We start from the raw sequence: 21,847 nt of genomic DNA on the forward strand, positions 1-21,847 counted from the left end.
AACAAACACTGACTCTAATTTCGCGATTTATTATTACAATTAAATTTAATTAGAACTGTTGTGTTCTAAAAAAAGACTTTTACGAAGCAAACACTGACTCTATCAATCGCATTGCACGCGATCACAAATATTTTCTGAAAATAAAACTATGTTAGTACATAGGGAGGAATATATAACAGCAAAATATTTTTACGATATTTTTCTTCTTTTTCTATTGAGCATTTGTTAACGAAATATCTTTCTAAAGTTACAAATTAAAAAAAGTAAGATGGCGAAAGAATGAAATCAAATAATATATCGAAATAAAAATACGATTTAACTTTTTCTAATTATTTTCGTCTAAATATTCTCAATGATTAATGTATCGATATATTATGAATTACTTAACAAATATACGTATTATTAATAATTCAAAAAAAAAATTATAAATATATTTCTAATATAAAAACTCAAACCGTTTCCGCTTCTTTATGACAAGTCGCCATTTGATTAACGAATGCATCGAATGTTCATTATGGCGTCCATGTTGAAAGTTTTTTCCCGCCTTGTAGATTATATCAGTAATCTGCACAAAAGATTATCAAATAATAGAATAAATATATAAAATATATGAAATTAGAATCTATTCTATTAAAACAAGATAATAACAAAGCTATAATTATCTTATTTTAGACACCACTAATATCTATTTCACTAATAATACTATTGGTGAAATGGATTTATAAAGAAAATCGAATAAATTTATTCCTCAAAATATTATCAATTATAATAATATTTAATAAATTATTAAATTAATGTACTAATTAAATAATAATATAGGAAAAATAAAAGAATAATATGAAAAATAATATACTACGCAATAAATTAATCACGTACCTGAAACGTCTAAACGCCACGACTGTTCACAGAAGAATAACACCTCGCACCGCAATTTCGATTATCGAATTGGATTAGAGAAAGAAAGATATACTAGAAGTTTGGCAACAATCGAAACATACCGAGCATGGTACGAACGAGGAAAGATATAAGAAATATTTTCCTCGAGTGTAAAATCAAAACAAAACTAAACGTTATAAGAAATATCTCGACTCAAACGTAAAACCAAAACAAAAGTAATACGAATTGAACGCACGAATATGCGTATTTAAGAAGAAAATATATCAGAATATATATCAAATAAAATCGATTTAAATCGATTAAAATCTAATCAAAATAGTTCTTTTATTTCTACATTAGTAGAAAGAAAAATGAAAGAAATCTATAATAAATATTTTATATCTTGAAAATAATTCAAATCTTATACACATTTGTACAAAAATCATGACACATCGTATATAACCTATTGCATTTTTGAAGCAATTCTAATAATTATTAATCTGCACAAATAATAATTAAGATCATTTTTTAAAAACAATTTTAAAAACAAATTTATAAAATTAAAATAATATTAAAATAACTAAGCAATAACTAAATATAAATTCGGTTTACAAAGTATATTAATATAATAACTGTAACCGTCAAATGCGCGAACAATGAAGAACGACGTAAGAAATGAAAAGAAAAACTCAATTTTAATATAACAGTACTTAATGATTAAACACACATATTAATTAAACAAGACAAATAATAATAACACAATATTAAATTTTATATCACAATATAAATTTTACTTATATCGACACGTATTCTTCTCATGATTCTTGATACAAGACTGACACCATACGTTTTGATTCGTCTAACCATTGGGCCTCAGAAGCTTTTTGATTGGCTGAAGAGACGCAATTATTATTTACTTCAACTGCGCGAAAATTGAAGTATAATACAATATATTTTAATTTATACATAACTGTTAATTTATATATCGAAATTTTACAAAAAAGTACTGATTAAAAAACGTAATAAGAATAAATTTTTATAATTAATATAAAATAATATAAAAAATATAAAAATTATTCAAATTAAAAAGATATAAACATAAGATTTAATCATTTAAAATAAATATTGATCAAGTCTGAAGAGTGTAATGTAAAAAAAGAGTGAACATAAAATATAATTAAATTAAAAAACATATTGAAACATAATAAAAGAATATAAGATAAATATTAAATTGAATTAAATAAAAAATAAATTTTTATATGATTCTGTTATATTGTTTCAAATTTATTACTCTTATATAGTACACAGATAAATCATTTCAATATAATACATCATCTATAATATAAAATTAAAAACTACGCACATATAATATAAATAAATTTATATCTAAATGAAATATCGAAATGTTGTTTAGTCTAGATTAGACTAAGTATGTGTAATTCTTATAATTAGTTTGATATTCCTTTCTAATATTATCGAAAATGAAATTTTCTTTTAATATAATAATGTTTTTGTTATAAATTTTTCAATAAAATGTATTATCATATCTATTTTATAGCTCGTATGTGTTGATTATTAATTTTTACCCTACCTTATCTTATTATTAAAGAAGATGACTTTAACATTCGAGAGATGGCGCTAATGATCATTTTTTATTCTACCTTATCCTATCTTGAAGAGATATCTTTGATATCTCAACAAGAGATGGCGCTCAATGTCAATTCTTTTTATCTCTATCTTTTTCTACCTGTTCTCCTTGAATATTGAGTTTCGTTTGTGGCACTCTGGAGATGGCGTTGATTTCAAAATTTTTACGCTATCTCTATCCTTCTCTCATTATTCCTTTTTCCTTGTCTATTCTATAAAACGCGCTAAAAGATAATTCCTACATTTGATTAACTTTATTGTCTTGTTTTTTTTCTGTTCTAACCTATTAAATAAAAATCTTAACAAAGTCCCATTAAATAATAATGAAAAAGAAGAATTAAAAAAAAACCATTATTAATACATTATATAATATCTAAAAATAAAAATTAAAATTGTTTAAATTTTCGTCAAATAAACGCCTAGTTACAAATAATATTTCTTGATAATTCATTTAAAGATAGAAGTTAAGAAAAAATTCAAATATATATAATATATATATATATAAATATAATAATCATATTAAATGGATAATAAATGAATTATTGATTTACAATTTTATAAAGTTCTCTCTATTTAAATTCTCTTTATACGATTGGAAATTAATTGATTCAATACATAAAAAAATATTAATTCTCTTGACTTTTAGAATCGCAACGTTCCGATATGTTATCAGGGAACATATAAACGAGCCCCTGGTCGGGAGAATTCGGCTATTCCCGCGAGTGGTTCATCGGACACAGGCACAGCGTTTCCTCACATCCATTCACTCACACTCGATCGCTCGTACAGCCAACATCTGACACAGTGCAGGAACAAACACAAGGTTGGCAAGGAAGAGAAGTACGCGATCGACGTATATACAGTACAACTTTAATGTATGGATCGCGCGCGTGTGCAGTACGGTGTATTGTGTAAAGGAATCAGTTGTGCGTATGCGTAACCGGCTATATGGACGAACTTGAAGTCGAAAGAGAAAAAGGTGTGCGAGAGTAGACAGAGCGGCGGCGGCGAGCGCGGGTAAACGGGTCAGCATTGGTAAGCACGATTAGCCAAAAACGCGCAGTCGCGCGTTGATCCTGTTGGGTGGGAGGCGATCAGCTGTAAGCACGCGAGGAGCGAGATGTTCGTCCTGCAGAGGTCTATATTGTGAGTACTAGAAAATTTTTATACAAACCATATACACAAAGCAACGATTTGTGATTAAAGACATACTGGCTTTTACTGCACGAGCAGAGCACGCACGTGTGCCGGTTCAGATTGTCGAGAGAGGCGGACAGAGCCAGCGAAATACGCGAGAAGGGCCGTTGTAACCTAGCTTCTGCCGCAATGCAGTGCTGAAAATAGGAACGCGCTTGAGAATCCGTCGATCGATACGAGGCCACGTTACCGTGTTCTGTGAGCCAGTGCCAAACGAAATCATATCGTGTTCACGTTTACATAAACTTTAATATTTTCCTAATTCGTGTTGCTCTTTCTATCTATCTTTTCGTTTTTTCCGCGTATCCTTCATTCGATAGTATTCAGTTTCCAGTAAAGTTTTTACAGGTATCATGCGATGTCTGTAAGGACTAGTATGTTTCATCCCCTCTACTTTATCCTGTTTCGTCCTTTCTTTTTCTCAGAGCGTCGACCCGTAGACGTGCTGACTCACAAACAGTTATTCGGGAAAAAATTCGGAAAAAAGAAAACTCGCTTTCAATGAAAATTATTATATGTATTTTTTAAACATAATATTTATGCTTATTTCATATATTTTAAACATTATCTGTAAATGAATTACATATTTTTTACCATGAAATATATTTCGTCCATTTGATTCCTTTTGGCGCACCTGTCGTTTTAACGAAGTTTTCGATCGATCGTAGCACGTGTGGAAATATATGTTCTGAAATTGATTATATTATTTAGTTATATTCATTTTTTTCTCAAATAAATATACGGATCGCATTGATTTATTTTTATATCTCGTAAATATCTAACATTTTTCAAGGAATTCTTGAAATATTTTGTTTTCGTGGAAATACAGTGACAAATGTTGAGTTGAACGCCCTCATATTTCGCTTTTGTGTTTCGATCAATCTTCCGTCCGTATTTATTGATTTTTACTATATCTGAACAAAAATATTCAAAAAAATAAAAACAAATATATGTTATTATTTATTTGAAAAATATATTATATAAAATTACTTTATTTCACATATTTTATTATGAACGAAGGAAAAAAAGAAAAAATACTATATAGAATTATTGTTATCATTCTAATTTGAAGGAAAATGTTCGAATATAATAGAATTTATTTTATTTTTTTTTTTTTAAACTATTTTAAGTCTATATTTTGCTTCGTTGCTCGTAACATGTTATTTTTCTACTAAAAAAAAAAAAAAAAAAAACACTTCATACATGTGAATTACCTTTAAGTAATTCAAGGTTAAAACAGATCAGGAGGAGTTTAAATAGATGTGAAGAGTAAACTTTGAAGGTGATCTATAAATACAAAATAACAATTTTTGTTTTCGTTTTTTACATCTATGTTAAATATTCTATTTTTAAATACTAATGATTTCTAAATATAATTATAAATGTCTACAAAATAAAATAATAAAATTTAAACATTTAATTTATAAGTTTTAAAAATAAAAAATTATAAAATTTATGTATACAAGTTATCTCATCAAGAAGTTATACTCATATTATTAAAGAAGAATATACTTTATATATCTGTAATTTCAAAATATCTAATAAATAATCCATTTTCTTTCCTATTATATACTTTGATTCTTATTATTAAATTTTTAAATATTTTGCTTTACACTTATAAATAAAGTTTTATACACAAAATTATATAGAAGAATTTTTTTATTATGATTATTACAGTCTACGTTATTATATTATATTATTATTATCTAAAATCTATAAAAATTGCGACAGTTATCATATTTTATGATTATGTCATTCCATACCGGCAAAGTTATATTGGTACTTTACGTAATACATTAAATCGACTATCTTATATAAGATATCTATACAATAGTTTTGAGAGAATGCAATTTATTTTTGGATATTTTCATAAAATTTATTTAAACAAGTTATTTCACATCGATAAGGAATAACAGGATAAAAATACAAAGATTTACGTATAAATAATTTACCATCTGTCATAGTTATTTTTCAAGAAATAACAACAAAAGTAAATGTTCGATATATTTAAAATTATAAAATTTATTATCTCTTAGCGTAGAGTATTAACATTTATTTCGATAATTTTGATTCATTTATTTATTCTTTTAAAATTAACACTTTTACAACTCAATATTGATATATTCATGATGGAAATTTGTATAATTATCATCTCAACGTTAAATTTAACAAATGTGAAATGTTTGATTTTAATTTGTACAAGAAATTTATAGAAATAATTTACTTCATATCTGTAAATTGCATTACACGCATACGTCCAATTATTTATGCAAAGGCTGCAACATAATTATGATGTTTCATAATCATATTGATATTTGTATCGATATTAAAAGCGAATAATCTTTGCAAACACATGTACTTTACACAGGAAAGTGACATTATTATTGTCACGTTAGTAGTACTGCACCCAGTCGATGACGAGGAAACCGTAATGATCAAGGCCATCAGTGACTGCAGATAGACTGATGCCGTAAATGAATTGCATAAAGAAGAGAGTTCCGAGGAGAACAACAAGATTGTTACGTTACGCTTTCGATGTGAAAAATTATTATCATATTAAAAGTGAATTTATAAATTATCAGAACTGGAAGATATTATTTCCTTGATAGAAAATCGATAATGTTTATTTAATATAAGAAAATATAACGATTAAAAAAATTTCTCATTAACACTAATGGTGGAAACAATATTCTCTCAGGGCATCGCCGCCTCCACCAAAATATTTTCCATAATATATATTTCTCTAAACTTGGCCAAACGCCATTGAAATAATAATAGATTAACCTGTTCTCTTTACAGAAATGCAATAACTCGCTTTGCTACATATTTGAAGATATCCATCAGATCGATATGCACCTACTTTATATGTAATTGGACATGGAAATGTTATTGGACATTAAGATTGCTCAAGAAACTCGAGCATTTCGACTTTATCTGTAAGTTTAATCGATTCGCGTTTAATTCCATAGTTTAGCTTAACCAGATTAAACCAGATAAAATTTTATTGCAAAGAGTTATTGATATGAGTCATGACTCATAGTTAAATGACAAATTCACAATTAAACGGATCTGATTGCCTTTTCCTGAAATTCTACCATTCGTATAACGCGATAATTTAAATTATTATACTCGTTAATCAGAAAATCATGTTGAATTTTTAACTATATAAATTCTAATTTATACTTGGATGTGCTTACTATATAGCATATCGAGTTTTTTTTTTTTCATGTAAAGATTATAACGCTACAAATTATCGATTGTATTTGAACAGCTTTTACAATATGCGTAGAACATTTGTGGATCACCGGAAGCAACGAAAAGATTATTACGCGGTCACTACGAAGAACTGTTGTTACGAACACCTTGAATATACTTCATATATTCTAATGAATATATCATCAAATGTCAGGGTATCACGTTCTCGACATTCTATTCGATTTCTCTAGTTGCAATGCTTTCAACGCGTCCTTAATCGATAAAAAAACACTTCACTTTGACATTCTCAAGTTCTTCATATCTATTCCGATTTGCAAGAACGTGTCCGTGCTCGTGTGCTCCATAAAAAGAGAATGTCAGGCAATTTCTAATATCGATTATCAAAATCTATATTTGTAGAGAGAAGAAGGACCGAGGAATACAGTTGCTCGTTGATTTATTACCACTTTGTTTGGCGTGTATAAATTATTTGGCAATCTAACTCGTCCTCATTCTCATCGTTTCTCGTACCACCAATTCTAGGAGCTAGATCAATTCTGTTGCAACAAGTGTTTTTATCGGGGAACACGATGTCGATAAAGTTTGACCGGATAAATTACACGTATGCTAATTCGTATGGGAATTTTCTGAACGACGTTAATCGCGTATATCGAGGGAAAACAGGCAATTTTAACTTGTTTTCTCACACACGTTAAACTTCCCCTTAAATAATTAATTTGCTCGAACGTGTTAATTGGCACACATTTCTGTTAAAAGTTGTCGCAACTGGACGTTAGTTGGCTATTTTTATAGAAAGAGCACAAATACCACAAATTAAATTTCAAATATTTTTCTCTTCGAGAGTATTATTGAATTAGTTGTACGGGATAACTGGTTATCGTTTTATTTTTTTTTTTTTGAGAAATAATTCTGGACGGCAAACCAAGCTCTTCGTTCGTTTCGTCTCGTTCGCTCGTCCGCGACAGAAAATTTCTGTTCTGATAATGAAAATGAGAAGCGGGTAATGGTTTTATCTTCTCACAGATCGCCCAGCAGCAGAAGTTGTACAGGATCATGGGCACGTATGCTTCCTCCTACGCATCCTGCTGTAAAGGATATTCAACAGAAAGAGATTCACGAAGTATCTGGCGATGTGATACCTATCAATATGGTGAAAGGTATCGGCCATTTAAGGGATCCTCGGCTCAATAAGGTATTTTAATCTTTATTAGTCGGTATCGTGATCCGTGAAAAGATATCTTTGCGAATAAGAATGGAAGAAATTTTGTTTACTTTATGATAGATGTATTCAATGTTATCGTAAATTGTGTTAAAAATATAATTTTATTCTTGAATTCTTATCTCCCGACTTTTTATTTACCTTGTACTGTTTGTGATCTCTAGTGATTAATTTTAGTGAGTTCAAGCGATTAATTATTACTCTGTTTTAATTAATTTTAATTAACTCTCGTTCTTTCGAAATAAAATCTTTTTAAAACTTTAAAACTTATAACGCGACTTTTTTTTCTTCTTTTTTTTTTTGAAAATATTAGATATTAAAACTATGAAGGAAATAACACCTCATTATCACATAATTATCTTCTATAGGGTTTGGCATTTACTTTGAAAGAAAGAATATCTTTGGGTATACATGGTTTACAGCCTCCAAGATTCAAAACTCAGGAAGAGCAATTGGCTCTGTGCAAAGCTTCAGTTATGAAGTACACAGAGGATTTAAACCGTTATCTTTATCTCGTAGAACTGCAGGTAGAATAAAAAAGAATTCTATGGTGTAAAAAAAAAAAAAAAAAAAAAAAAAAAATACATGCATATATATACAATTCAAATCGTGTAAGTAGTGGCGTGCAAAAGTTTCGCTTAATTATTTTACATCATTTTCGGTTTATATTCCGTAGGAAAGAAACGAGAGATTATTTTTCCGTCTATTGAGCGAGAACATCGAGCAAATGATGCCAATTGTTTATACCCCTACCGTTGGATTAGCCTGTCAAAAGTTTGGTGTTATCTATCGCAGACCCCGTGGATTATTTATTACGATATATGATAAAGGTCATATTTATGAAATCTTAAACAACTGGTTCGTATTTTCATAAAAATGCAGTAAAATTTATCTTTTAAAAAATTTATCTTGTCGTGCAATTAAATTCTTTCAAAGAAAAAGTTCAAAAGTATCGATTGCGATCACGATTACACGAGTTGATTTCGTGATATAATATAACGCGTGTTCTGATTATTCATAAAAAAAAAAAAAAAAAAAATGTAGAATGACTTGTCAAAGAGAATAGAAATACACGTTTTATACAAATAGTACATGCATATATATATATATATATACATATACGTACGTTCATTTAACAATAATCATAGCACGAGTAACGTGAAATGTTATTATATTTGTATATTTTCGACGATGTAGGCCCGAGCAAGCGGTTCGAGCGATTTGCGTAACAGATGGAGAAAGAATCCTCGGTCTCGGTGATCTTGGAGCATGCGGAATGGGAATTCCGGTAGGGAAATTAGCTCTTTATACCGCGCTCGCCGGTATAAAACCGCATCAATGCCTTCCAATTACGATTGATGTTGGCACGAACAATGAACAGTTGAGAAATGATCCTCATTACATCGGTCTTAACAAGCCGAGGAGCCATGGCGCGGAATACGATGAATTGATCGATGAATTTATGGCCGCTTGTGTGAAAAAATACGGTCAAAATGTTCTCATTCAAGTACGTTTTTCTATTATATTTATTGATTCCTTTTTTTTTTTTTTTTTCCTCATTATTATCATAAATATCTTATTTACTTACTCGTTGTATCGTTCCAGTTCGAAGATTTTGGAAATCACAACGCTTTCCGTTTCTTAGATAAATATCGCGACAAATATTGCACGTTTAACGATGATATACAAGGCACTGCTGCAGTCGCGGTTGCTGGAATTTTAGCATCGAAAAGAATAACTAAGAAAAAAATATCCGAAAACAAGTTCGTATTTTTAGGCGCCGGCGAGGTATCATAAGTTACTATTTTTGCAAAACCTCTTTGTTCTTATGTTTTTGCCTTTAAATTTTATTTTACTGTTTAATTTTAAAACAGGCGGCCATTGGGATAGCCAATCTTTGCGTGAAAGCGATGGAAGTAGACGGTTGTACCACGCAGCAAGCACGCGATAACATTTGGATGATGGATATCGATGGATTGCTGGTGAAAGATCGGCCTGAAGGTAACCTGGAAGGTCATAAGATCTGGTACGCGAAACAATATAAAGTGATGAAATCGCTGTTGGAGGTCGTAAAAGAAATAAAACCATCCGTTTTGATCGGTGCGTAAAATTATTTATTTATTCGACATTATCATGTATGGAATTTCTAGATTCCTGAATATACGAGAAATATATTTTTATAGGTGCGTCAGCAGCAGCAGGAGCATTCACTCCCGAAGTGTTGAAAGAGATGGCCAAAAACAACGAAAGGCCTTTAATTTTTGCGTTAAGTAACCCGACCAGCAAGGCAGAGTGCACGGCTCAACAAGCTTACGATCACACAAATGTAAAAAAAGATATCGATGTCCGTCAAGATCGTCAATCGAAGAAACTGACCTCATAATCCTTTAATCATATTTCACAGGGAAGATGTATCTTTTCATCGGGTTCCCCATTCGGCGATGTACATTACGGAGGAAAAATTTACAAGCCGGGTCAAGGAAACAACGCGTACATTTTTCCTGGAATCGCATTGGGTGTCATCGCAACTGGATGCCATCATATCACCGAAGATCTATTCCTTCTTTCAGCTCAGGCTGTTGCTGATCACGTGAAAGACGAGCATCTCGAAGTTGGTAGTGTTTATCCACCATTAGGCACTATTCGTGAATGCTCGATCGACATCGCCGTTCGAATTGCCGAGTACGCTTACGCTAAAAGTAAGAACTTGATTTGACTTTATATCACAATTTTTTTGTAATTTTCAAAAATATTTTAATACCTTTATGCACGTATATACGTTCGATACATCTTATTTTTTAGCTGGGTTGGCAAGTGAATATCCAGAGCCGAAGGACAAACGGGAATTTATTGTAAGTAAAATGTATGATGCGAACTACGACAGTCCACTGCCAAACGTTTATGACTGGCCAGGAGACTATGCCAAACCTCGTGTTTTGCCGGATAAGTAAGTATTATGCTATTTTTCTAAAAATAAGTAATTCTTTTTCCCATTTTTTTTTTATTTTATTTTATTATTATTATTAATACACTTTAGATTTAGACAAAAGAAAAAGAAAGTTAGTAATAACTCGTAGAACTAATTTAGAAATGAGAAGAAACAATGAATGTAGATTGAATGAATAGAATGAATCGAATAGAACACGTGTAAACAATGATAAAAATAATGATTGAATAAAAATGAATAAAATTCGAAATGATATTGTGATAATAGGTAGTTAAACAGGGAACTTCATGAACACATTGACACGCATGTGGCTTCTTAATTGACTAGTAGCAACGCTGTTGTAATCTTGTAGCAATCTTATTCTATCAGTAATCTAGTAAATATTGCTTCATTTATATTTCAGAGCATTGCTTAATCTAATATAATAATAATAATTGCTTTTCTTTTTTTTTTTTTTTTTTTTTTAGAAAAATATACTAGCATATTATATTTTTTTTTTTCATAGTTGTAATTAATAATGAATGCTTGATATTAAATTAGTATAGTAATATACATACGATTATTTTTGCAAAGCAAAATTATAGAGTGTTAATTTAAAAAAAAAAAAAGAAAAAAAAAGAACGTATTTTCTTCGCGAATTTAGCTGTGATAATAATTACTTGTTGTAAAAATTGTAATTTTCTTTTGTTATTTTTTTCTTAATATTTTTCTCTCTATTGTCAGCTTGTTGCTCGTCAGTGACTGATCTCTCGGTGCAGGCCGCTGAAGCTTAATTAATTTTTTTCAGAGACACTGTCGAAATCCGCCACGATTTAAAACATCTGTAGCGGATTTCATCGAATGGGATATTCAGAGGCTATTACTATTATCGATAAAAATATCGCTATGTTCTGCATTGAAACTGTAATAAGGTCGTGGACAGATACAGGCAACAGTGTGATTATAAAACAATTTTAGCTGTAAGAACTGTTACTCTTTCAGTAACTAATGCCAGTACTTTTACGATATAACTTGCACGAAGTGTTAAAAAGCACGAAAAACAATGACATAGTGCTATTATTACAGCATCGAATGTCTCAGTAAGCTAACATTGCAGTATTTTAATGTCCTCCTTCATCCCATATGCAGTATTAGGATTGCTAGTTTTATCGTTCAGAATCGTGATAGGTATTAAGCACTGAAAGTATTTAAAGAAAGTTTTATCATATTGTTGTTCACTTTTATGTCCTACGATTATGTTATGATTAGGAACGAAACAAAAGAAAGAAAAAAATGTAACATTACTTCATCGATTGAGATAATCCTGCTTAGTTTACATTTATGATTTTATGACACCATGCATACATAATATATATATATAGTATATATTATATACATAATTGAATAAAACTAAGTATTTGTATGGTGAAATTTTTCGATTTTGTAATAAGGCGAAAAATTTCACCGATACAAAAAGTAAATTTACGTAAAATTTAAATGGAAATTTCCTTCTTTTATTTTTCTCAATATTTTCTCAGAGAAAGATTTATTTTCTTTTCTTTTTTTTTTTTTTTTTTTTCAAAAATATTATTCCACCAGATAATATTATATTTCTGACATTGTATCATATGTTTAAGAATGCCTGATTTTTCCTTTACGGATGATGTCCAAGTAAATCAAAAAATCCCCTGAGCTTACTTCCTAACAAATGAAATCATCCATATGAATTGAAGATACGTTTGGTCCAAAGATGAATGAATACTTCATGCACGCTTTAGAGTTATTGAATTTTTAGTTTGCTATATTTTATATATCCATATACACTATTATCAATGCAAATAAAAAAATATTAAATAAATATCTTTATAAAGAAGAAACAAACTACAATGAAGTTATACGAAATAATTATTTGTGACTTGTAATACAACACATTTAATCGTTGCAATTAATATTTCGAAACAATAAAACAAATCGATTTATTTTATCGTTTGCTCAAATATATTTGTCGGATAAGCGAATAATATTTTACTTAGATAAAGTATAAATTTAAAAACCATTGATTGATATTTCCGAGATAATCAGAAATTAATTTTGATTATTGAGTATCAATGTATCATATGTATAAGAATTATTTTATCAACGATGATGCGTGAAATATTTTATATACACTTGAAAATGTACATGCAATTACAATTCTTTGTTCCTGAAAATATTTTCGCTTTTTATATTTTCCGGGTGATCATTGTATAAAACAATTCAATACGAGTTAAATACGATACGACCTATTTTTCTCTACAAGTATCAAAGTAAAAACCTATTTTTCGTGAGGACGTATTTCGCTATGTGTATAAATATTAATATATATTTTTCAGTCTAGACTTTTATAACTATACTTTGAGAAATTTCACACGCTATACAATTTCGAAAAAGAAAAAAGAAAAAAAAAAAGAAAAAGAAAAAAAAGAAAAACATATTCACGTATAAAATGTGTTTATTATGTGTCATATAACGTATAATTAATTGTTAGATAGTTAAAATTCCGGTTAATTAAGTCGGATATTATGCATAAGAATGTTTGCTGCTATGAATTTGATTGTTTACTTTTAGAATGTGGCTAAGTTTAGCCAAGCGACGAAAGCTCAATGTTAAGTAATATACATTAGAACAGCGATTAAAAAAGATACTATCTACGTTCCAATCTGATTTTATACGATACATGTGTTGATTGTGGTCGCTTGGTTAAGCAAAAAAATGTTAGCAAAAGTATTATTACTATGCCATTACTAACCGTATTCTTCTCCCAACAGATTATGACGTGTTGGCGACTCGAAAGACGAGACGACTGCTCTGACATATATACAGTCATTTTAAAATTAAATCAAATTTCAAACAGAATGACTCAAAATATGGTTATAGTCCTCTAATCTTTTTAATTCTTTGATTCTGAATTATCAGAAAATCAAATTTTTTAATCGTACTTTTTTCGCGTATTATACTTTGTATGTACTTATTTATTATTAATTTAAAATTATATAATGCAATTATATTTTACGACTGTTCACTAATTTCGAATCTATCTCATATATTTATTATTTTATTTTATTTTTTTTTTTTTTTGTATCTTTTATCTCTGTTTGTATTTAAATTGAACAATTATGTTCGTAAATCAAAAAGTATTATAGTATTGTGATACTTTTTTTTTTTTTTTTTAATCATTCAAGAAATTAGTGAATAGTTTATTGCTTGTAGAAATTACATCACATATATATATATATATATATATATATATATATATATATATATTGATATTGATATATTGATAATATTATCACGTATGTTAATTTTTTTAATATACTAATAACTTTCTTTTCAAAACGTATATATTGAATAAACGTGTGGAATTTAGCGATATATTATATTTAAAAAAAGCGATTATTATATATAATCATTAAAAGATATACAAATTTCATAACACGAAGATGTCCCGTTAGGTGTATGTAAGGCCACATAAGTTGTCACCGTTTCTTCGATTTTATATTGCCTTAATAAGCATTATGATTAGAAAAAATAGGACAACTTTGTAAAATCCGTATTTTTTGTACTGTATTGTAATTGTCACTGTTAAGTTAAGTAAATATGAAACTGAAAATTTTGTCAAAAGGTTCCTATATGTTACGTGAAATAGAAACTTTGATGATAACGTCGATTTCATTATTACTGCCACATCACAAATATAATTACCTCATTTATAAATTATTCTGAATTACACTATGTGTATGCATACATTTGAAACGAGAGAAAAATAAATTTAAATTAGCCGAATATAGCTAAGTTCTCTCGTTAAAATTTGTTATTAAACACGTGTATATTATATACTAAGCTACATGAATAAATGTTAAAAACATGATCGTTAATGCGCTTTTATTTCATTACGTTTCTGTTTCGTTATGATTTAGACGAAATTTTATATTTTTAAGATTAAGCGCAAGAAAAATACTAATTTTCGATTTATTAAAGAAAACTTTATTGAAAAAAATTCAATTATGTACATAATTATATAAAATTATCTTCCTTATTAAATATATCTATTCTTTTTCGCACATACATGTATAAAATTTATCTGCATGACAGATGTAACATATTTTATTCGTATAAAATGCAAATTGCACTAATGAATTTTAATAAATTCATTTCATATTGGCATATTTGCTTTGAATATATCAATCTGTTTAAACTCTAGTATTTTTTAAATAAACTTTTAAATACTAATTTTATATATAAATATTCAGTAAGTAGGAGTTTTGGGATTATCTTATAAATAATAGAATAAAATTTTAGTAGATTTATTTAGGCACTATCATCAGAAACGTTTGGTTCATAATCAGGATCCTCATCATCGTCGTCATCTTCTAATTCCAAATCATCTAAATTTTGAAATAAACTTTCGTCTACTTTAACAGAATCTAAAGAAAAAAAAAATCAATATTATATTTCCTTTGAATATTTTCAATGCCTTAATTTCAATTAAATAAATTAATAATATTTTAAAATAATACCATCATCTAAAAACTTTAGATCCGATTGATCCAACGTTTTATCAGTCATAAATAATTCTCTACCAGTTAATTTCTTTCCTTCTCGTTCAGCTATCTCTTTCCTTTTCGTGTATCCCATTTCTTCATCAAATTTTTCTTTCCAACATAAAAATGTTTCAACTGTAACTCTGGTACCCTCAAACTTTTTCTAAAACAATATAGAAATAAATGCTTTTAAATAAAAGCAGCAATGAAATAATTTCTATTTTTAAATTTTTAGAATATAACATCTTACTCTTTCTGCTTCTTCCTCTTCTCTGAGTTTTTGTGCTTCACATTCTTCCCGATTTAATTTAATTTTATCCCATTGTACATTAAGCCATTCTTGAGCGGCACTAACTAAAGTAAATACCATAACCATTCCAAGGTTTTCGTTCATTTGTTCTATTAAATGTTTTTTTAAATTTTCAGTACTTTCTTCTTCGAAGTTTTCAGGTTCTTCTATTGATATTAAGAGTGGTTCATCCGGATATTTTTCGGTATATGTAAATTGTAAACAACAACTGAGACCATTTTCGGTACCTGATTCATATTCTTCAGTTTTAATAGGTATGGAAAATGTATAAAATGGTTCTGTTGCTAAAACTAAATGAAAAATTTATTTATTAAATTTATTATAAAAATTTAATAATTAAAATTGTAAAATATTATTTAACATAAGATATATATTTATTATTATGTTTCATCAAATTAACGTGATAGATAAAGAATAATTTTAAATTGTAATTTGTGAAATAATAATAATGTGTTTTATGGTATGAAAACAAATTTATAGGTTAACAACCAACGCATGCATACCTTCCAATTCTCCACAATAAATTGATTCCAAAGCTTCAATCTCATTATGTTGTTCGTCTTTATAATCCATGATGATTGAAATAATTATTAAAAATGTTTTATATTATTCACTTAATTCAAAACTTGCTTTAAGTTGGAAAAAAAAATCACAACACAACTGTAACAGCAGAAATGGACGGCGTCGTACTTGAAGCGGTATTTATACCATAAATGAAAGGAAGTGGTCAGTAAATCATAAAATTCCTACCTTCTCGTAATTTGAAAATTTTTAAATAAATTTTACAATTTTGAACATTATTAATAATATATTATATATAAAAAAATTTATTTATAATTATAATTTTTTTATATTAAAATTTATTTATAAAATTTTATTATAAAAAGTCAAAACTATTATAAATGTATATATATAAAAATATTATATATTATATAAAAAAAAATAATTCAGAAGCATAATATTTTATTTTAATATATCATTTTTTTTTTACAACAATGATTTGTATATTTATAATAATAAGAAGAATTATAAATAATTAAAAAGAATTTCAATTGATTCGGATTAAAGCTCAAACAATAAAATTATATATTATATATATTATATATATTAAGAAGAAATATAAATATTAAAAACCTATCAAAAGAATTAAAAAAAATATAATTAATGTATATTTAATTTTTTACACATTTATTATTTGTAACATAAGATTAAATAAATTTTTGATATTAAATTATTGTGAATATAAATTATAGTTGTATGTGTTAACAAAGTACTATCCATAGATTTAAAACTATATAGAATATTAACTACTTAATTAAATATTTGTATATATATATATCTGCATATATAAGAATACATAATACAGACATATAAATAATAAATAAAGACATAAAAAATATTTTTACATTTAAATAATAAGATCTATTTTCATCATAATTATAGATAAAAATAAATAAAAAATAGATAATTAAAATTTTAAAACTGAAGAACAGACGATGAAAAAAATATTAAGTAAATTTTTGGAATTTTCTTTCAAATAAAAAAAAAATTACAAATAAAATGTTTCAATTAAAATAAATTAAATAATCATCTTATAAATTTAGAAATTTCTAAGACTAGAAATTTTCCGAATTTTGAAATTCTTAGAGTTAGCTATTCTAAGTTTTTCCCCACTCCAACAGTTTACAGTCCTTTTCCGAGCCCTTACTTTCTCTACCTGCAAATTTCATTCAATACCCAATCCGTCTATTTCAATTTTCAACTCCTAGCTTATATACCTCGAGACGACACCATCGAGCGTCTCTCGATTGAAAAAGAATCACGATACGAGTTCGCGACACTTCATTTTATACGCACATCATAATCAGAATTGTATTAAGCGCGAGACACTTCAAAATTTCCGCGTTTTCGAGATCGGTTAGAAGCCGATTCGAAATATAAAAGAAGCCCATTTTGAGATCATCATCGGCTCGTACCTATCATTTCCACATTATTGCGCGATGCTGCTGGTAGCGCGCAAAAGCTTTTGCAGCAGATTTAACACGGACAGAGGCCGTCAGGTGGCCAGGAAAGCAAGCAAGCGCGGAGCGCAATCAATACGCTCGCAGAACGCGGCGGTGCCTCGTGCGCGACAGCTTCGGCTGAGCTTTCAGTTGGACGTACGAAAGCGTCGAAAGCTCACGAAAGCTCGGTTCGCTCGCTCGGCTTGCTCGCGCGCGTCTTACCGCGTTGCACCGGATCGTCGTCAAGAGGCTACAGGGTGGTGGACTTGACAGCAAGCGGCAAAATGGCGACCGCGATACGAAACAAATGACTTTTTGACTGAAAGTTGATTGTGCAAGCTCCGCGTGATACGTCTCGTATACGCCTGAGACAGATTCGTATACATTTGGATCAGCTTTGAGCGGAGAGGTTCGAGCTCGATGAAGCTGATTGGGACGAGAACGTTGTCCACGATTGGGACACTCGTTCGATTGTCATCAAAGCTCGGTCTTCTCTTGTAGAAACAATTATCGAGATTCGAAGTAAAGAAGGTGGATGATTAAATCGAAATCGACGATATGATCAACGTGAAGAAATTCGCTCGATGACTATTTGGCCGCATGAAATTAAGTTAGCTTGGATTTTCGATTATCGATCCAGGTGATCGATTAGCGTGATGAATATCGATAAAGTGGACTAATGATATTAAAAGGTGGCGTGTGGTATACTGCTTCTGAGTGACGATCGCGTCGGTTTTAGCCGGCTTCGATGGCTTGACGAACCTTCGCAATAGTTAACGCGATTTATGCGATCATGCATTTATACTTCGAAAAGAACAACAATGCCAAGTGCGACTGCAACATCTTGTCGCTTAGCTGGATGGGCAAGGTGCCGGACGAGTCGCCGGAGGTACGTGATTTATTCTTTCAATGATTCTGTTGTATATTTCATACGTTCGTATTTGATAATAATGACAATCTTGTGAAAATAAATAAATACAATTCAAATATTTAAAAATCAGAAAGTAAGGAAAAGTACATCGACAATGAGATATAAGTTATATTTACAATCGAATTTTTCTAAAAAAGAAAAGTATTTTTTCTTCCTTTTCTTAGTAATCCGTTTTATAAATCTTCGATGGAGAATATCGATAGACTTGATTTCTTTATAAGTAAATATATTCACTTCTTAAAAAATTCACGACTAAAACAAAATATTTAGCTGCTATTTTCGATACTAATTTTTTTGCCGATGGTACAAGAAGACGCCTCAAACCATTATATTGATATTCATAGCAAAAAAGCTTGTACTACAAATGTCTACGAGTATTCATATTTCACGAAATCAATTTCACGTGGAGGCAGACCTTTTAATACGTTTTATCGAGCCAATAATAATCCTAATATAACACGATAACGTTACATCAACGATAAATAAGAATCAGCAAGTCCCATAAACACCAAGATACGGTTATTCTATTGCCCGTTTCCTACACTTGTTTTTCCCGTGAATTTTTAGACTGCCACTAGGTCTATTCTAGAGACACCAAACGCGAGACATGAAATGTCCCGAGAAGCGTTATTTTTCACGATCGCCGTCGTTGATGTCGTTGAAACTTTACGCAAAAATTTTGAAATTTCACAATGTGATCAAAATTACTATTATTAATATCTTTCGTCCATTTGTTTTAAAAAAAATCAGCAATGTTTTTATAAATTCCTTTCGCAAAATTTGACAAAATACTTGACGAACGAGATATCGATTTACAAAATATTCATCAAAGTGTTCAGATATTCACGAGTATCCATATTTCATGAAATCAATTTCACACGGAGACAGATCTCCGTTTTAATACGTTTTATTCGTTCGGTCGGGGGGAAAAAGGAATCTCGATGGTAAAAGAGGGAACCAGTATCGTCGAGGGATTAATTATCGAAGTTGCTTCGTTAGTTCGCTAGCTAGCTGTATATGTAAGTCCCAGCGGAAACTCGGCATCGCCAACGGCGCATCGTCCACTCTTCGCGCAATATGTATTTTCAAACGAGGGAACGCAAAATGAAAGGCGCGCGCGTTTCGCTCGAAGCAAAGATGTTTTTACATCGGTCGACGATCCTCTCTCGATCATTTCGACGAAAGTTGCATTCTCGCACCTTCGATCGAGATCGATCTTCGCCATCCTCTTTTTTTTTCTCTTTTTTACTATCATTAAATTTTATAAAACAAATCTGAAAAAATTCTGGAACACTCATTGAAGTCTCTATTTTATAATACACGATATGTATTATTTAAATCTAGTTAAAAATAATAAATTCCCTTCGAAGAGGAAATTTTATGGATGCGAAGGAATCACGGAGAGTTAATAATACCGGAGGAGAATTTTTGGCCACCGCATCAAAGCGCACTAAGAGAGATTGGAATTCGTTTGGGTGGAGGTGGATGCGGCACGTGGAAGCGGCGGCTCAAGCTCTCGTTCGAGGGCGAGAAAAATTCGGAAGGGGTGACAAAATGTACTTAGGTGTGTGCATGTAGTGGTCGCGTCGACCGCGGCAAAAATAAAGCCCGTGTTCCTTGTCTCGAGTAGTCGTCTCACAGTCGAGTCCGACTGAATCACCTATCTTTTTCTTTCTTCGTCGCTTTGTACGTGCAGGATGACGCGTGGAGAAGCACTCGAAAAGCAGGCATCGAGACGCAGTTATCCTGGTAGGATCTGCGAGAACAATGAGGCGAGATTACACCACTTTGGAAGGATTGTAAACGCTTATTGATTCTTTCGTTGGCAGGGTTAACTGTTCTTTCGATTCTTGCTGTGTTGAATAACTGCTCTCTTTTAGCGTGCCTTTCGTGATAAAAGTTTTAAACGAAATTGCTTGACAACAAGATAATATAATACCGTAATATCATTTGTGTTGATTCTTTACTAATTTTCTATTCTTTTTTTCTTTTTTTTTTTTTCAAATTATATTGACAGTTCGAAGATAAGAGAAATTGTAATTGTAAAAAGATAAACATATAATAATAAAAAAAAAATATTCATTCCGATAACAGCTCATAGCTTAAATGTAATATGACATTAAATCGTATCTGTTGATAATCTTTTCGTTATCGTGCGTTCAGTTACAAAATGTCTCGATAAACTAAATCGAAAAAATACACGTTCTTCTTTTTTTCAACATTTTTTCGTTATTTCGCTGAAAATAATATTATGCTTTATTATTTTTAAATAACGGAATTCAACTCGGTATAATTCTTTGAGAGAGGTAAAAAGGGGGAAAGAAAGGGGCGAAGGTACGAGCAACGCTCTCGCATCCATGGTTAAGCAGGATTAACTCGATCGAGGGAAAGTTCGATGCACACAGCGGGACGCAATCGATCAGAATTAATTACGCTTCCTATGTTACTTGATCGACGAATTCTCCTTGCCCGTCAACTGGTCCGTTTCCCAGAATTAATCGTTGATTAATTCGTTCGGCCTATTCGTGTATATATATCTGGAGATATCGACCAAGGGAAAGGAAAAATAATTATTACTGGACGATTATAGGATTCGAACACTTCGCGCAATCCTTTCGTTCGATCATAGATCCCTGGATATTTCCCGCCTTTAATTACTTCCTGACCTATATTGATAAATATCGATCCGATCGCGAATCGATTTTTCGTCCTTCGTGTTCCCAAAGTGTGTTCAACGATCACAATGACCGAGGATCGTTTAAGAGTCGACCGTTAAGACGAGTATAAATTTATAGCGACTTCTTTCCCTTAGCCTCAGGTAAGGTCGTAAAAATAAACGGTTGACTCATTACTCGCCGTCGGACGAATGCGAAATATCTAGAATCGTCCTTAGTCTATTTTGTTTAGAATTCTGGTATGTAAAAACAGAGCGATGAATTATT

General features: G+C 29.9%; 3 protein-coding genes and 1 long non-coding RNA gene across 10 annotated transcripts in view; 2 read left to right on the forward strand and 2 right to left on the reverse strand.

Moving 5' to 3' along the window:
• The first annotated feature begins 3,231 nt into the window (after nucleotides 1–3,231).
• On the forward strand, nucleotides 3,232–16,252 carry LOC100863885 (NADP-dependent malic enzyme). Of its 4 annotated transcripts, none has more exons than XM_086902372.1 (12): nucleotides 3,232–3,669; nucleotides 7,960–8,128; nucleotides 8,524–8,682; nucleotides 8,832–9,013; nucleotides 9,353–9,662; nucleotides 9,761–9,943; nucleotides 10,030–10,255; nucleotides 10,339–10,481; nucleotides 10,560–10,854; nucleotides 10,958–11,102; nucleotides 11,890–12,061; nucleotides 16,112–16,252. In XM_086902372.1, the coding sequence occupies exons 1-11, from the start codon at nucleotides 3,644–3,646 to the stop codon at nucleotides 11,927–11,929; spliced, it is 1,878 nt and encodes a 625-aa protein (XP_086758498.1). In that variant the 5' UTR covers nucleotides 3,232–3,643; the 3' UTR covers nucleotides 11,930–12,061; nucleotides 16,112–16,252. The 4 variants fall into 4 exon arrangements, with proteins under 4 accessions (XP_086758498.1, XP_086758497.1, XP_031771276.2 ...); XM_086902371.1 differs by lacking the exon at nucleotides 16,112–16,252 and adding an exon at nucleotides 13,889–14,995; XM_031915416.2 differs by lacking the exons at nucleotides 11,890–12,061; nucleotides 16,112–16,252 and adding an exon at nucleotides 13,889–14,995.
• Nucleotides 10,247–14,130, reverse strand: LOC147658375 (uncharacterized). The gene is made up of 3 exons (XR_015290533.1): nucleotides 13,870–14,130; nucleotides 10,917–11,122; nucleotides 10,247–10,848 (listed from the first exon to the last, which is right to left on the reverse strand). It is a non-coding gene; the product is annotated as an uncharacterized LOC147658375 (long non-coding RNA).
• On the reverse strand, nucleotides 15,082–16,700 carry LOC100863759 (RWD domain-containing protein 1). Its single transcript, XM_003692047.4, has 4 exons — nucleotides 16,475–16,700; nucleotides 15,912–16,261; nucleotides 15,638–15,824; nucleotides 15,082–15,544 (listed from the first exon to the last, which is right to left on the reverse strand). Exons 1-4 carry the CDS (start codon nucleotides 16,542–16,544, stop codon nucleotides 15,429–15,431), a joined length of 723 nt encoding a protein of 240 aa, XP_003692095.1. The 5' UTR covers nucleotides 16,545–16,700; the 3' UTR covers nucleotides 15,082–15,428.
• Nucleotides 16,701–18,041: 1,341 nt separating this feature from the next.
• The window catches only part of Tusp (WD40 superfamily protein Tusp), a 35,671-nt gene continuing 31,865 nt past the window's right edge, over nucleotides 18,042–21,847 (forward strand). Inside the window, exon 1 of one of the 4 annotated variants that reach the window (XM_086902374.1) lies at nucleotides 18,042–18,863. In XM_086902374.1, the coding sequence (XP_086758500.1) occupies nucleotides 18,768–18,863 (96 nt within the window). In that variant the 5' untranslated portion in view covers nucleotides 18,042–18,767. The remainder of the gene's footprint in view (nucleotides 18,864–21,847) is intronic. The other 3 variants (XM_086902376.1, XM_003692045.4, XM_086902375.1) reach the window with 3 other exon arrangements.

The sequence above is a fragment of the Apis florea genome, unplaced genomic scaffold (genome assembly GCF_048593485.1).
Source record: "Apis florea isolate Af1SG1 unplaced genomic scaffold, ASM4859348v1 contig_2272_pilon, whole genome shotgun sequence".
Lineage (NCBI taxonomy): Eukaryota > Metazoa > Arthropoda > Insecta > Hymenoptera > Apidae > Apis > Apis florea.

Coding starts and splice junctions, on each gene's coding strand:
- LOC100863885 (XM_086902372.1), top strand. CDS start 3,644: ATGTTCGTCCTGCAGAGGTCTATATT. Junction 8,683..8,831: donor TTTATCTCGTAGAACTGCAG/GTAGAATAAAAA, acceptor TATATTCCGTAG/GAAAGAAACGAGAGATTATT. Junction 10,256..10,338: donor AAAACCATCCGTTTTGATCG/GTGCGTAAAATT, acceptor ATATTTTTATAG/GTGCGTCAGCAGCAGCAGGA.
- LOC100863759 (XM_003692047.4), bottom strand. CDS start 16,544: ATGGATTATAAAGACGAACAACATAATGAGATTGAAGCTTTGGAATCA. Junction 16,262..16,474: donor TTATTGTGGAGAATTGGAAG/GTATGCATGCGT, acceptor TTTTTCATTTAG/TTTTAGCAACAGAACCATTT. Junction 15,825..15,911: donor AAGAGGAAGAAGCAGAAAGA/GTAAGATGTTAT, acceptor ATATTGTTTTAG/AAAAAGTTTGAGGGTACCAG.